Source organism: Capricornis sumatraensis, chromosome 4 (assembly GCF_032405125.1).
Source record: "Capricornis sumatraensis isolate serow.1 chromosome 4, serow.2, whole genome shotgun sequence".
Lineage (NCBI taxonomy): Eukaryota > Metazoa > Chordata > Mammalia > Artiodactyla > Bovidae > Capricornis > Capricornis sumatraensis.
The window spans coordinates 98,002,057-98,015,792 of record NC_091072.1 but is presented as its reverse complement, the minus strand read 5'-3'; the positions used below and the strand labels follow the sequence as shown (position 1 = coordinate 98,015,792).

At 36.3% G+C, this 13,736-nt stretch overlaps 1 protein-coding gene across 2 annotated transcripts in view; it reads left to right on the top strand.

Moving 5' to 3' along the window:
• SLC16A7 (solute carrier family 16 member 7) overlaps positions 1-9,787 on the top strand; it is a 198,419-nt gene extending 188,632 nt beyond the window's left edge. For both annotated transcript variants that reach the window (XM_068970669.1, XM_068970670.1), the window contains exons 5-6: positions 2,899-3,714; positions 8,896-9,787. In XM_068970669.1, coding sequence (XP_068826770.1) covers positions 2,899-3,714; positions 8,896-9,164 — 1,085 coding nt within the window. In that variant the 3' untranslated portion in view covers positions 9,165-9,787. The remainder of the gene's footprint in view (positions 1-2,898; positions 3,715-8,895) is intronic.
• The last annotated feature ends 3,949 nt before the right edge of the window (positions 9,788-13,736 follow it).

Sequence of the window (13,736 nt, the reverse complement as noted above, 5' to 3'; positions counted from 1 at the left end):
GTAGGATCTCCTTGCAGTCCAAGGGACTCTCAAGAGTCTTCTCCAACACCACAGTTCAAAAGCATCAGTTCTTCCACACTCAGCTTTCTTTATACGCCAACTCTCACATCCATACATGACCACTGGAAAAACCATAGCCTTGACTAGACAGACCTTTGTTAGCAAAGTAATGTCTCTGCTTTTTAATATGCTGTCTAGGTTTGTGATAACATTCCTTCTAAGGAGTTAGCGTCTTTTAATTTCATGGCTGCAGTCACTATCTGCTATGATTTTGGAGTCCAAAAAACTAAAGTCTGCTGCTGTTTCCCTTGTTTCCCCATCTATTGGCCATAAAGTGATGGAACTGGATGCCATGATCTTAGTTTTCTGAATGTTGAGCTTTAAGCCAACTTTTTCACTCTCCTCTTTCACTTTCATCAAGAGGCTCTTTAGTTCTTCTTCATTTTTTGCCATAAGGGTGGTGTCATCTGCATATCTAAGGTTATTGATATTTCTCCCAGCAATCTTGATTTCAGCTTGTGCTTCTTCTAGCCCAGCATTTCTCATCATGTACTCTGCATGTAAGTTAAATATACAACCTTGATATACTCCTTTTCCTATGTGGAACCAGTCTGTTGTTCCATGTCCAGTTCTAACTGTTGCTTCCTGACCTGCATATAGGTTTCTCAAGAGGCAAGTCAGATGGTCTGGTATTCCCATCTCTTTCAAAATTTTCCACAGTTTGTTGTGGTCCACACAGCCAAAGGGTTTGGCATAGTCAATAAAGCAGAAGTAGATCTTTTTCTAGAACTCTCTTGCTTTTTGTATGATCCAATGGATGTTGGCAGTTTGATCCCTGGTTCCTCTGCCTTTTCTAAAACCAGCTTGAACGTCTGGAAGTTCATGGTTCACATATTGCTGAAGCCTGGCTTGGAGAATTTTGAGCATTACTTTCCTAGCGTGTGAGATGAGTGCAATTGTGCAATAGTTTGAGCATTCTTGTCATTGCCTTTCTTTGGGATTGGAGTGAAAACTGACATTTTCCAACCCTGTGGCCACTGCTGAGTTTTCCAAATTTGCTGGCATATTGAGTGTAGCACTTTCACAACATCATCTTTCAGGATTTGAAATAGCTCAATTGGAATTCCATCACCTCCATTAGCTTTGTTCGTAGTGATGCTTCCTAAGGCCCACTTGAATTCACATTCCAGGATGTCTGGCTCTAGGTGAGTGTTCATACCATTGTGACTATGTGGGTCATGAAGATCTTTTTTTGTACAGTTCTTCTGTGTATTCTTGCCACCTCTTCTTAATATCTTCTGCTCCTGTTAGTTCCATACCATTTCTGTCCTTTAATGAGCCCATCTTTGCATGAAATGTGCCCTTGGTATTTTAACTTTCTTGAAGAAATCTCTAGTCTTTCCCATTCTGTTCTTTTTCTCTATTTCTTTGCATTGATTGCTGAAGAAGGCTTTCTTATCTCTCCTTGCTATTCTTTGAAACTCTGCATTCAAATAGGTATATCTTTCCTTTTCTCCTTTGCTTTTCACTTCACTTCTTTTCACAGCTATTTGTAAGTCCTCCTCAGACAGCCATTTTGCTCTTTTGCATTTCTTTTCCATTGGGATGGTCTTGATCCCTGTCTCCTGTACAGTGTCATGACCTTTCATCCATAGTTCATCAGCCTCTCTATCAGATCTAGTCTCTTAAATTTATTTCTCACTTCCACTATATAATCATAAGGGATTTGATTTAGGTCATACCTGAATGGTCTAGTGGTTTTCCCCAGGTTCTTCAATTTAAATCTGAATTTGGCAATAGGGAGGGAGTTCATGATCTGAGCCACAGTCAGCTGCTGGTTGGTCTTGTTTTTGCTGACTGTATAGAGCTTCTCCATCTTTGGCTGCAAATAATATAATCAATCTGAATACTATTACAAATATTAAATACAAATATTTGTATTAGAGATTTGCATTAAGTATTTGTTCAGAACCCAGTGTCCTGGAGTCTAAATACTTAACCAATTTGCAATACTGTCTCAAATTTGCATAAATTGGTAAATGCCAAAGAATTCCTACTTCTATAGATCCTAAATAATACAAAATCATGTCTAGGCTAAAGGGTAAAGAGAGGTAGTTTGTATAAATCACTTGTATTTACTTTTTAAACAAACATTCATTTTTGTTGCCGAATAGTATCTTGATGAGCTAACTCAACACTGTCAAGGTGTCCCTAGACAGCGGGAACTTTTGACCCATATAAACAATCAGCTTAAAATTATTTTTTAGTTAATGCACATTTACCTCTATAGTCATGAAATGTGGAATGTGAGGGATGAAGAACATGAAATTAATGGCATGAACTGATTACTCTTTTTTAGTATTTGCATAGCTTTGAAAGAAATACCTACAGGAGATCTAAGATTATTTATAAACAACAACCTTTTTAATCTGTTTCGTCTATTCTGTACTGAAAAGAAAGTATTCATATTTTAAACACACTCTTGCCCTCAAGGAAGATATCTATTCTCTGCATGTGTATATAAAGAGAGAGATTAGAGAGATTAATTTATTTATGGAATTAAGTGATTATGACTAAGAACTAATGAACTGTGTTCCAATTTCAACCTATTCTCTGATTGTTGCAACATTAGGAGAAGTTCTTGGCTTTATTTTTGTGTTTTAAAAGGAAAGGGCTATGAAACAGTCTTGCATCTCAGATGTCTAGTTATGAGAACCTTTTTGTTTATGTGCTATCTTATTGATAATATGTAATTTTTTTAATTTTTAAATTTTTTATTTACTGTGTGCTGTTGCCTTTTCATTCTACCATCTCCACTTGAATGTACATTTTGACAAGTGATTTCCTTTGTGAGTGGCATAATGTGTTTTTTTCTTCCTTTTGTTTTGTTCTTTTTAGGTTTAGGTCTAGCCTTCAACCTGCAACCTGCCTTAACGATCATTGGCAAATACTTCTATAAGAAACGACCTGTAGCGAATGGCCTTGCAATGGCAGGAAGTCCTGTTTTCTTAAGTACATTGGCTCCTTTCAATCAGTACCTCCTTAATACTTACGGCTGGAAGGGAAGTTTCATGATTTTGGGAGGTTTACTATTGAACTGCTGTGTGGCTGGGTCCCTTATGAGACCTGTTGAACCCAAAGCAAGTACTGAGTCTAAAAATAAGGTTAGTGTAAGTGAACCTGATTCCAGTGTGAAGAAAAGACAAAAAAAGTTATCAGTATGGGAAGAAACTAATAAATATTTAGATTTCTCCCTTTTTAAGCATAGGGGATTTCTGATATACTTATCTGGAAATGTCATTATGTTTCTGGGGTTCTTCGCCCCCGTTATATTCTTGGCTCCATATGCTAAAGACAAAGGAATTGATGAGTATTCTGCAGCTTTCTTGCTCTCTGTTATGGCTTTTGTTGATATGTTTGCCAGACCTACTGTAGGACTTATTGCCAACTCCAAGTTAATCCGACCCCGAATCCAGTACTTCTTCAGTTTCGCAGTGATGTTCACTGGAATCTGTCATCTCTTATGCGCATTGGCTGAGGACTACACAAGCCTGGTGGTGTATGCTGTATTTTTTGGCCTTGGATTTGGGAGTGTTAGCAGTGTCCTCTTTGAAACTCTCATGGACCTTGTTGGTGCTCAAAGATTTTCCAGTGCTGTGGGACTCGTCACAGTTGTGGAGTGTTGTCCTGTCCTCCTTGGTCCTCCTCTTGCTGGTAAGAATATTTATCATCAAAGAAAGCAAATAGCATAAAATTAATATCCATTAGCTGAGACTTTCTTTGTAGTGTAAATGTGGTTTATAATAATAGATACTGATACCCTAAAAGACTGTAGATGTGTTAGTTTTAGCCTTATTATATCTTTTCAATTTCCTAATTAGTCTATTTTAGACAAAAATTTCATTTATAGCCTGGTATTATGAACTTGAGAATTTAAATTAGACTGATAATTAGCATGACTTGCAGATTTTTACCTATATCAACTTGTATTGTTAAAAATAAATCATATAAATAAAATATCATTTATCTTGGTAAACAGATTTCTCTTGTTTTTTTAAAAACAAGTCAAAAATTTAAAGTAGTGCTCTCAAAAGGTTAAGATCTCTTTTCTTATTGGAGTATAATGGTTATATTAATATAGAACTTGTTACATGCTTAAGGAAGGAATATGTTTATAATATCACTGATCGGAATATATCAATAGGAATGCAAGAATGAAGAAAAGTTCAGTCAAAGTCATTTTCTTGATCAAATACTTATATCCCATATTTGTAACCTTTATCTTTAGATTTAAAGATCTAAAATACTGTCAGAGATGACTATAAATGTATCTGCGCTAAATTATCAAGTAAAGAGACTGAGTAAAGACACGGGTACATTACTTTTTGAAGTGAAGACTTCGTTTAGTCTTAGACTTACATGTAATAAATATTAAATACTTTTTGTTGGCCTGTCTTTTCTAGTAATCACTGTCTAAGTTCAGTTCATTTCAGTTCAGTTCAGTCGCTCAGTCGTGTCCGACTCTTTGCGACCCCATGAATCTCAGCACGCCAGGCCTCCCTGTCCATCACCATCTCCCGGAGTTCACTCAGACTCACGTCCATTGAGTCAGTGATGCCATCCAGCCATCTCATCCTCGGTCGTCCCCTTCTCCTCCTGCCCCCAATCCCTCGCAACATCAGAGTCTTTTCCAATGAGTCAACTCTTCCCATGAGGTGGCCAAAGTACTGGAGTTTCAGCTTTAGCATCATTCCTTCCAAAGAAATCCCAGGGTTGATCTCCTTCAGAATGGACTGGTTGGATCTCCTTGCAGTCCAAGGAACTCCCAAGAGTCTTCTCCAACACCACAGTTCAAAAGCATCAATTCTTCGGCGCTCAGCCTTCTTCACAGTCCAACCCTCACACCCATACATGACCACAGGAAAAACCATTAGCCTTGACTAGGCCGCCCTTAGTCGGCAGAGTAATGTCTCTGCTTTTGAATATACTATCTAGGTTGGTCATAACTTTTCTTCCAAGGAGTAAGCATCTTTTAATTTCATGGCTGCAATCACCATCTGCAGTGATTCTGGGGCCCAAAAAAAGAAAGTCTGACACTGTTTCCACTGTTTCCCCATCTATTTCCCATGAAGTGATGGGACCAGATGCCATGATTTTCATTTTCTGAATGTTGAACTTTAAGCCAACTTTTTCCCTCTCCTCTTTCACTTTAATCAAGAGGCTTTTTAGCTCAGCATTGCTTTAAATAATGCTAAATGTAGGTACTTACTTAGACCTCTTGGCCTGCCCCTAATTGTCACAATAACTGCCAGCCATTCATGAATTTCTTTCATGTATATAAGGTCAGTGTTTAAACTCTTCCTACATGTAGTATGGAATGAAGCAGGGCAAAGGCTAATAGAGTTTTGCCAAGAGAAAGCATTGGTCATAACAGACACCCTCTTTAAACAACATGAGAGAAGACTCTACAATTGGACATCACCAGATGGTCAACACCAAAATCAGATTGATTATATTATTTGCAGCCAAAGATGGAGAAGCTCTATGCAGTCAGCAAAAACAAGACCAGAAGTTAACTGTGGCTCAGATCATGAACTCCTTATTGCCAAATTCAGACTTAAATTGAAGAAAGTGGGGAAAACCACTAGACCATTCAGGCATGACCTAAATCAAATCCCTTATGATTACAGTGGAAGCGAGAAATAGATTTAAGGGACTAGATCTGATAGATAGAGTGCCTGATGAACTATGGACGGAGGTTCCCGACATTGTACAGGAGACAGGGATCAAGACCATCTCCATGGAAAAGAAATGCAAAAAAGCAAAATGGCTGTCTGAGGAGGACTTACAAATAGCTGTGAAAAGAAGAGAAGCGAAAAGCAAAGGAGAAAAGGCAAGATATAAGCATCTGAATGCAGAGTTTCAAAGAATAGCAAGGAGAGATAAGAAAGCTTTCTTCAGCAATCAATGCAAAGAAATAGAGGAAAACAACAGAATGGGAAAGACTAGATCTCTTTAAGAAAATTAGAGATACCAAGGGAACATTTCATGCAAAGATGGGCTCACTAAAGGACAGAAATGGTATGAGCCTAACAGAAGCAGAAGATATTAAGAAGAGGTGGCAAGCATATACAGAAGGACTATACAAAAAAAGGTCTTCATGACCCAGATAATCACGATGGTACGATAACTCACCTACAGCCAGACATCCTAGAATGTGAAGTTAAGTGGGCTTTAGGAAGCTACACTACAAACAAAGCTAATAGAGGTGATGGAATCCCAGTTGACCTATTTCAAATCCTAAAAGATGATGCTGTGAAAGTGCTGCACTCAATATGCCAGCAAATTTGGAAAACTCAGCAGTGGCCACAGGGCTGGAAAAGGTCAGTTTTCACTCCAATCCCAAAGAAAGGCAATACCAAAGAATGCTCTGACTATCGCACAATTGTACTCATCTCAAAAGCTAGGAAAGTAATGCTCAAAATTCCCCAAGCCAGGCTTCAGCAATACGTGAACTGTGAACTTTCAGATGTTCAAGCTGGCTTTAGAAAAGGCAGAGGAACCAGAGATCAAATTGCCAGTATCTGTTGGATCATCGAAAAAGCAAGAGAGTTCCAGAAAAACATCTATGTCTGGTTGATTGACTATCCCAAAGCCGTTGACTGTGTGGATCACAACAAACTGTGGAAAAGTCTGAAAGAGATGGGAATACCAGACCACCTGACTTGCCTCTTGAGAAACCTATATGCAGGTCAGGAAGCAATAGTTCAAACTGAACATGGAACAACAGACTGGTTCCACATAGGAAAAGGAGTACATCAAGGCTGTATATTGTCACCCTGCTCATTTAACTTATATGCAGTGTACATCATGAGAAACACTAGGCTGGAAGAAGCAAAAGCTGGAATCAAGATTGCTGGGAGAAATATCAATAACCTTAGATATGCAGATGACACCACCCTTATGGCACAAAGTGAAGAGGAACTGAATACCCTCTTGATGAAAGAGAAGAGTGAAAAAGCAGGCTTAAAATTCAACATTCAAAAAATGAAAATCATGGCATCCAGTTCCATCACTTCATGGCAAATAGATGGTGAAACAATGGAAACAGTGAAAGACTTTTGGTGGGGGGAGCTGCTCCAAAATCACTGCAGATGGTGAATAGAGGCTTGAAATTAAAAGATGCTTGCTCCTTGGAAGAAAAGCTATGACCAACCTAGACAGTATATTAAATAGCAGAGGCATTACTTTGTCAAGAAAGGTCTGTATGGTCAAAGCTCTGGTTTTTCCAGTAGTCATATATGGATGTGAGAGTTGGACCATAAAGAAAGCTGAGCGCTGAAGAATTGATGCTTTTGAGCTTCGGTGTTGGAGAAAACTCTTGAGAGTCCCTTGGACTGCAAAGAGATCCAACCAATCCATCATAAAGGAAATTGGTGTTGAATATTCATTGGAAGGACTGATGCTGAAGCTAAAGCTCCAATACTCTGGTCACCTGATGAGAAGAACTGACTCATTGGAAAAGACAGTGATGCTGGGAAAGATTGAAAGGCAGGAGAAGAAGGGGATGACAGAGGATGAGATGGTTGGATGGCCTCACTGACTGGATGTACATGAGTTTGAGCAAGCTCTGGGAGTTGGTGATGGGCAGGGAAGGCTCGCATGCTGTGGTCTGTGGAGTCACAAAGAGTCACAAAGAGGTGGACACTACTGAGCGACTGAACTGAACTAAATTCTAGTCAGAATGTTGGAAACTCTGACTAAACAAATAGGTCTGTTTCAGAATCAGCTGAATATGCATATGAAAAATAATTTGGGTTTGTGCCTACAAAATTTTGCCAGTAATAACTATTGTTAAGAATTAAATGTTTGCATAAGCATGAGGCAAAACTAAATATAAACAATATAAGCTGTAGCTTGTTTAAAAGTCAATAAACCTTCCAATTATTTGGTACCAGGCTAGTTTTTCAATGTTCTCAATAATCAAATGGAGCAAAAACTTTCTCCCTGACTAGTTTGGCCTTAATAATTTGGATTTAGATAAAGTGAAAAACTATGATTAGTCCAAAAAGTGACACGACACTTAACCAAGAGGTTTGGTGGAGCCATTTTATGGAGTAGTTAAGAATATGAGATGCATACAGACTTTGGTAAGATCCTAGTTTCTGCCACATTTGCTATGTAATCATGTTTGGAATATGTCATAGTGATTTTTTTAAGGATTAAATGCAAAATTACAAAATAAAGTGTTTAGCCTAGTGCTAGGCATAGAGAAGTCATTTAGTAAATATTATGACCCATTAGGAATCTCATCAAAGCCTTTGACTTTCCCTAAAGAATGTAATGTATACTCTTTGTAGAAAAGATAGGAAATATGGAAAGGATGAAGCAATCTCAATATATATGCTATAAATATATCCATATATATGTTTACATATGTAAATATGTATATATGTTTCTACATATGGAAGTTTAAAATGTATGTCATGTATGTATGAACATATAGACAAATACAGATATGCCTTGGAGAAGGAAATGGCAACCCACTCCAGTACTCTTGCCTGGAGAATCCCATGGAGGGAGGAGCCTGGAGCGACTTCACTTTCACTTTCACTTTCACAGATATACCTAGTTTGTCTTGGTAGCACACTTTTATTGAAGGCAACAACTTTCAATGCATTTCATATACTGGTAGTACAATGTAGTATGTGCCTCTAACATGCCTTTACTATGTATATGTGGAAGTCATAATCTAGAATATTTTTTTATTTATTTAACTCTCATTTAGTATTAAAGAAGAAATAGGTACACAGTGTGGAATAAATTTATTTGAAACTGTTATCATTTTATGGCTGATTTATAATGCTGTCTTATAAAACACTCTATGTCTCTTAGGTAAATTGGTGGATGAAACTGGACAATATAAATACATGTATTTGGCCTGTGGAGCTGTTGTGGTCCTAGCCAGCGTGTGGCTGCTCATCGGTAATGCTATCAACTACAGATTGCTTGCAAGGGAAAAGAAGAATATACATACCAAGGAATCTCAAGAAACTGAACCTTTGAAGACATCTCAAAGTCCCAGTGTTAATATCGAAAGTGGCAAAACTGAAAAGTGGGAAGGAGCAGAGGTTAATCCCTCAGAAAGAGAAACGAATATTTAACAAGAAGCATATCTCGGATTTCAGTGTTCCTAACTTTCTTAGGAGTATTTTTTTTCAACATATTGGAAGATTTTTAGTTGAAGAGTCATAGTTAAGGATGGAGATGAGATTTTCCTTAATGACAAATTTTAAATGTTTGTCTTTAAAAACTTATTTGGGTAGTTAAATTTTGAGATTAAGCATATAAAGAATTCATGCACTGGGTTTATGTCCATACATGAGTCTGGTTGTGGTGGTTAAATGATTTTAAAGTCTTCCAGTGACTTCTAGTCTTGGTTACAGAGATCTGAATTTCAAAATGCTGGTTTAAGTAGTTAGAAAGAGTATGTTTAATCCTATAAGAATACCCTCTCCACATTTCATTTTTTATTCAATATTGGTGAAATGGAATTGAAGGAAATTAATTTTTTTCTAAACATCCTCATACACACCAACTTTCATACACTTAAGAATGAGCAGACAAGATATCTGGAGAAAAAAGACAAGTTTATAAAGAATATTATCACTGTATATATATATATTTAAATCCATGGAGAAAAAAAATGCATTATATCTGCTTAGTACCTTATAATGTGGATGTTAGAGATAAGAACATGGGTGAAAATGAGGGTGCTCTTAATTTGAAAATGTAATTAACTGCTGTAAAACAAAAGCAATTGCATATATGAAATAAATTTGAAAAAAGTAAAAACTCTATTTTTTAAATAATTATTTCTGAGCCATGTCCAATTTGATCCATGCATGCACATGATTTCTTTGAGGGGGGCCATCTGTACCTGGTGCTACTGAATAGAACCCTCAAATAATCAGGATTTACTAATAAGTAAATCAAATTAAAAATGTAAATAACTCCTAGCAAGGAGCTGTATCTTTTGATTTGAAAATCCAGAAAGTAATAAATAGAAACTTCTTTTAACCAAACTTAGTCCAGAATAGCTGTCTTACTAAGACACCAAAGTGGAATCAGCTGAAATCTTGGTTGACAGACTGACAAACAGGCAGAAATATCATTTTTCCCAACAGATAGTGGTGATAAGAGGGTTACTATTATGATTATTCCATCTGAATAAAGCTAAAAGTGGAAGGTACTTACAATGAGTCCTCCAAGCTCACTCATTTCCCTCCATTCACCAACATGCAAAAGCAAAACACAGAAATCCAAACAGGCTTTTCACTCAGCCACTGAAAATGTCTCATATTATAGGAAAGGAAGCAATAGAAATCCCACCCTCTACTAACTAGACTTCCTGCTGCCTGTAAACGTAACTAAACCAGGACACTTATAAAAGGCTTCTAGACCTGGATGTTGTGTATGACTTTATATACACTTCTGAAGTGGAGATTTAGTTTATAACTTGATAGAAAGAAGATTGCAATATGGGAATCCAGGTTAATTTAGCAGTTCCTCATTTTCATAACCATGTGAAAAATCTGGGACTGAATTGCTCTTGAATATAGAGGCATATGATAGATTAGTGAGTTCAGAACTAATAAATAGCATTTTGAGTGATAAAGTACTTTTAAACAAGAAATAATGTATGCATTAGGTATAAAGATATAAACATTCACCTTTATAAATCTGAAGTTTAAGATCGTGATTAATAAAAAACATTTAGCCTTTGATTATTGAATGTTATTCTTAAGGTGTCACAAGGATTTTGGCATTCTTTCTTCTTACCATTGCAGTAGAGATAGATGAATAAGGAAATAAGTATTCTTATTTCCTTTAAGATTGTGCTTAGATACCAAGCTTTTGTGATAATTAACACTAGGGATTTGATTTGTAAACTTTACGTACTGTTTGAACATGTAGCTTGTGTTTATCAAGCTGTATACAATTCCATATTTCATTTCACATGCACTTTTCTGCATGGAAAGAAGTATTTGTATTTTTAAAATATTAACCGAAACAATATGTGCCAATACCATAGCTAAATAAATCAGGGAAATTGTGACAGTATATAGTTGTTTTTAATTTAGCTTCATTCAATCTTGAATCTTGAATGAGCTGTTTCATATTATTAGTATGTTTGTATTCAACTCTGACTAGTCATAAGAAATGTGACATCATAAATTGTGCAGTAGCTTTCCAATCTTAAACGTTTCCAAAAAATGTCTTGAATTCTCTGAAGATACATATTTAAATTAATACAGATAATAGATCCCTGGGGCAAGTAATGATCATGGGGTTTTAAAGGGCTAATTTATCACCTACCAGTGGATGCATTCCAGTGGTTTTCTCCATGGAAGGAGGTTTATTTACTTGCTGATGAGGTTCTTGTCAAGACAAAACCGATTTTTATTTGTTCTGTTGCACTTTTATCATCTTCTTTAATTTCATTTCTAACATTGATTACATTAAATTGTTAAAAAAACAAAAGGAAATTGAAATTGCACATTCAAAGCACATAATGTGAGGTATACAGTCATGCCTGCCAGTCATACTGTACAAAGTTACAAGTATGCATGCAGCTTAATTCTCATCCATAAATGTTGAAAATTAGAACATACTTGAACAGTGATATAAACACACTCAGGATTCAGAATTGTTCCAAGATAAAATAAATGTTTCAAGTTGTTTACTCTCTCAAATAAGTTAAACTTGTTAGAATATTTGCTGCTTGAACAGAACCTTTCAGAGACAGAAAAGAGAATGCCAACCTAGAACATTTATTATTATAAAGCTGCCTAAATGGAGTGGGAAATATAGTTGGCTTCTGTGTCTGCAGCAATGAGTGATTAGTGCAGAACACACTTCTTCCCCGAGGGAATGACAGGTTTTAGATGTTCAAGCTATCACAAAACAAAGTCAGAAACCATTAAAATCCCTTTTAGTCCATTTTCCTATTATGGAATTGTGCAGAAAGAAGGTTATCATAAACATGGGTACCAGAATAATTCATTATCACTGGCTAGATTAAGACACCCAGTATTAGTCACTATTTAATCTTAAATATGTCTTCATTAATTTGTGAATGGAATACAGGGTATAGACATCTCTTGACACATGCCAAACCTCTTTTCCGGCTCTTTTTGGACCCAGTAAACACATATTTAAGAGACAGTGGGTCAGGCTCTAGTGTGCTTCACATTGGAAGACATGATATTTTCTCAGTGTGAATTGACTTGGCTCATAAATTTCACTTCATTAGTATTAATATGTTAGTTGCTCAGTCAAGTCAGACTCTGCGACCCCGTGGACTGTAGCCTGTTAGGCTCCTCTGTCCATGGAATTCTCCAGGCAAGAATACTGGAGTGGGTAGCTATTCTCTTCTCCAGGGGATCTTCCCGACCCAGGAATTAAACCCAGATGTCCCGCATTGCAGGCAGATTCCTTACCACTGAGCCACCAGGAAAGTGTTAATACCAAATTGTAACCACCTTATTTCATGGAGTCTCTCCTAGACACTAGAAAATACATAAAGTAATTTGGTTTGATATATTTGAATGTGCACTTTAAAAATTTAGGTATTTTTACTCATCCATCTCTGGCTGTACATGATAGTTTAGGATATAGGGGGGAAAAGACCATAAGATGTACGTTGTAAATGTAAGTTTTTACATTGGTGTTATAAAATGTAGAGAGTTACTTAAACAGTTAATTGAAACTTATTTTCTATCCAAAAATACCTTTTAAAAACAACTTTACATGGACAGTGTTGCAAGCTCTTGCTATAAATAATCATGATAATTTAGGTTCAAATTAATAGGGGAAAAGAATGTAAAGTGGAAAGAGAACAGATATTTATATTTCCTGCATTATTCCTATTAAAACCTTTTAGTATTCAAATCAAACCATAGATATTGTCATGATGTAATAGATGAGTGAAACAAAACAAAAAGAGACATACCAAGAAGCTCAACAAATTACCTAAAGTTAAAAAGTAGTATGTGACATAAACAGAACTAAAACTCAGGTTTACATAAAAGCAGAAAGAGTCCCTAGAGTGTTCACTGCCGTACTGCCTGCCCATAGTAGCTATAGATACAAAAAAAGTAGATAAATATAGATACAAAAAGATTAAACGCTATATGGTAAAACAGAGAGACTCTGCTGCAATTTGTGTTATGATTTAATTAGTGTTTATTAAAGACTGCATTTGCCATAACCTAAATATATGATTTCAAGTTGCCTACTTTTCTAGCCAATGCAAATTATCCCAAATAATGATAATGATTATATAATAGCCATAATTGCTTCAATGTGACATTTTTTGGAAAAACTAATGAAACATTTATAGTACTCAGGTATACTATATTTTCCCTGAGGTTGGGTTTAGAAGAAAAATGCTATTTTCTTTATGGATAAGTAATTCCCATATTAGTTGCTACTTATTATGACTCTAAAATAAAAGTACTTACTATGAAACATTATGTTCAGAATTATAAGTGATTCTTATAAGTGATTCTCACTTATAAGATTATCTTAGTGGTGAAAGTCTCTCGTTGTGTCTGACTCTTTGCAACCCCATAGACTGCAGCCCACCAGGTTCCTCTGTCCATGGAATTCTCCAGGCCAGAATACTGGAGTAGGTAACCATTCCCTTCTCCAGGGGATTTTCCCAACCCAGG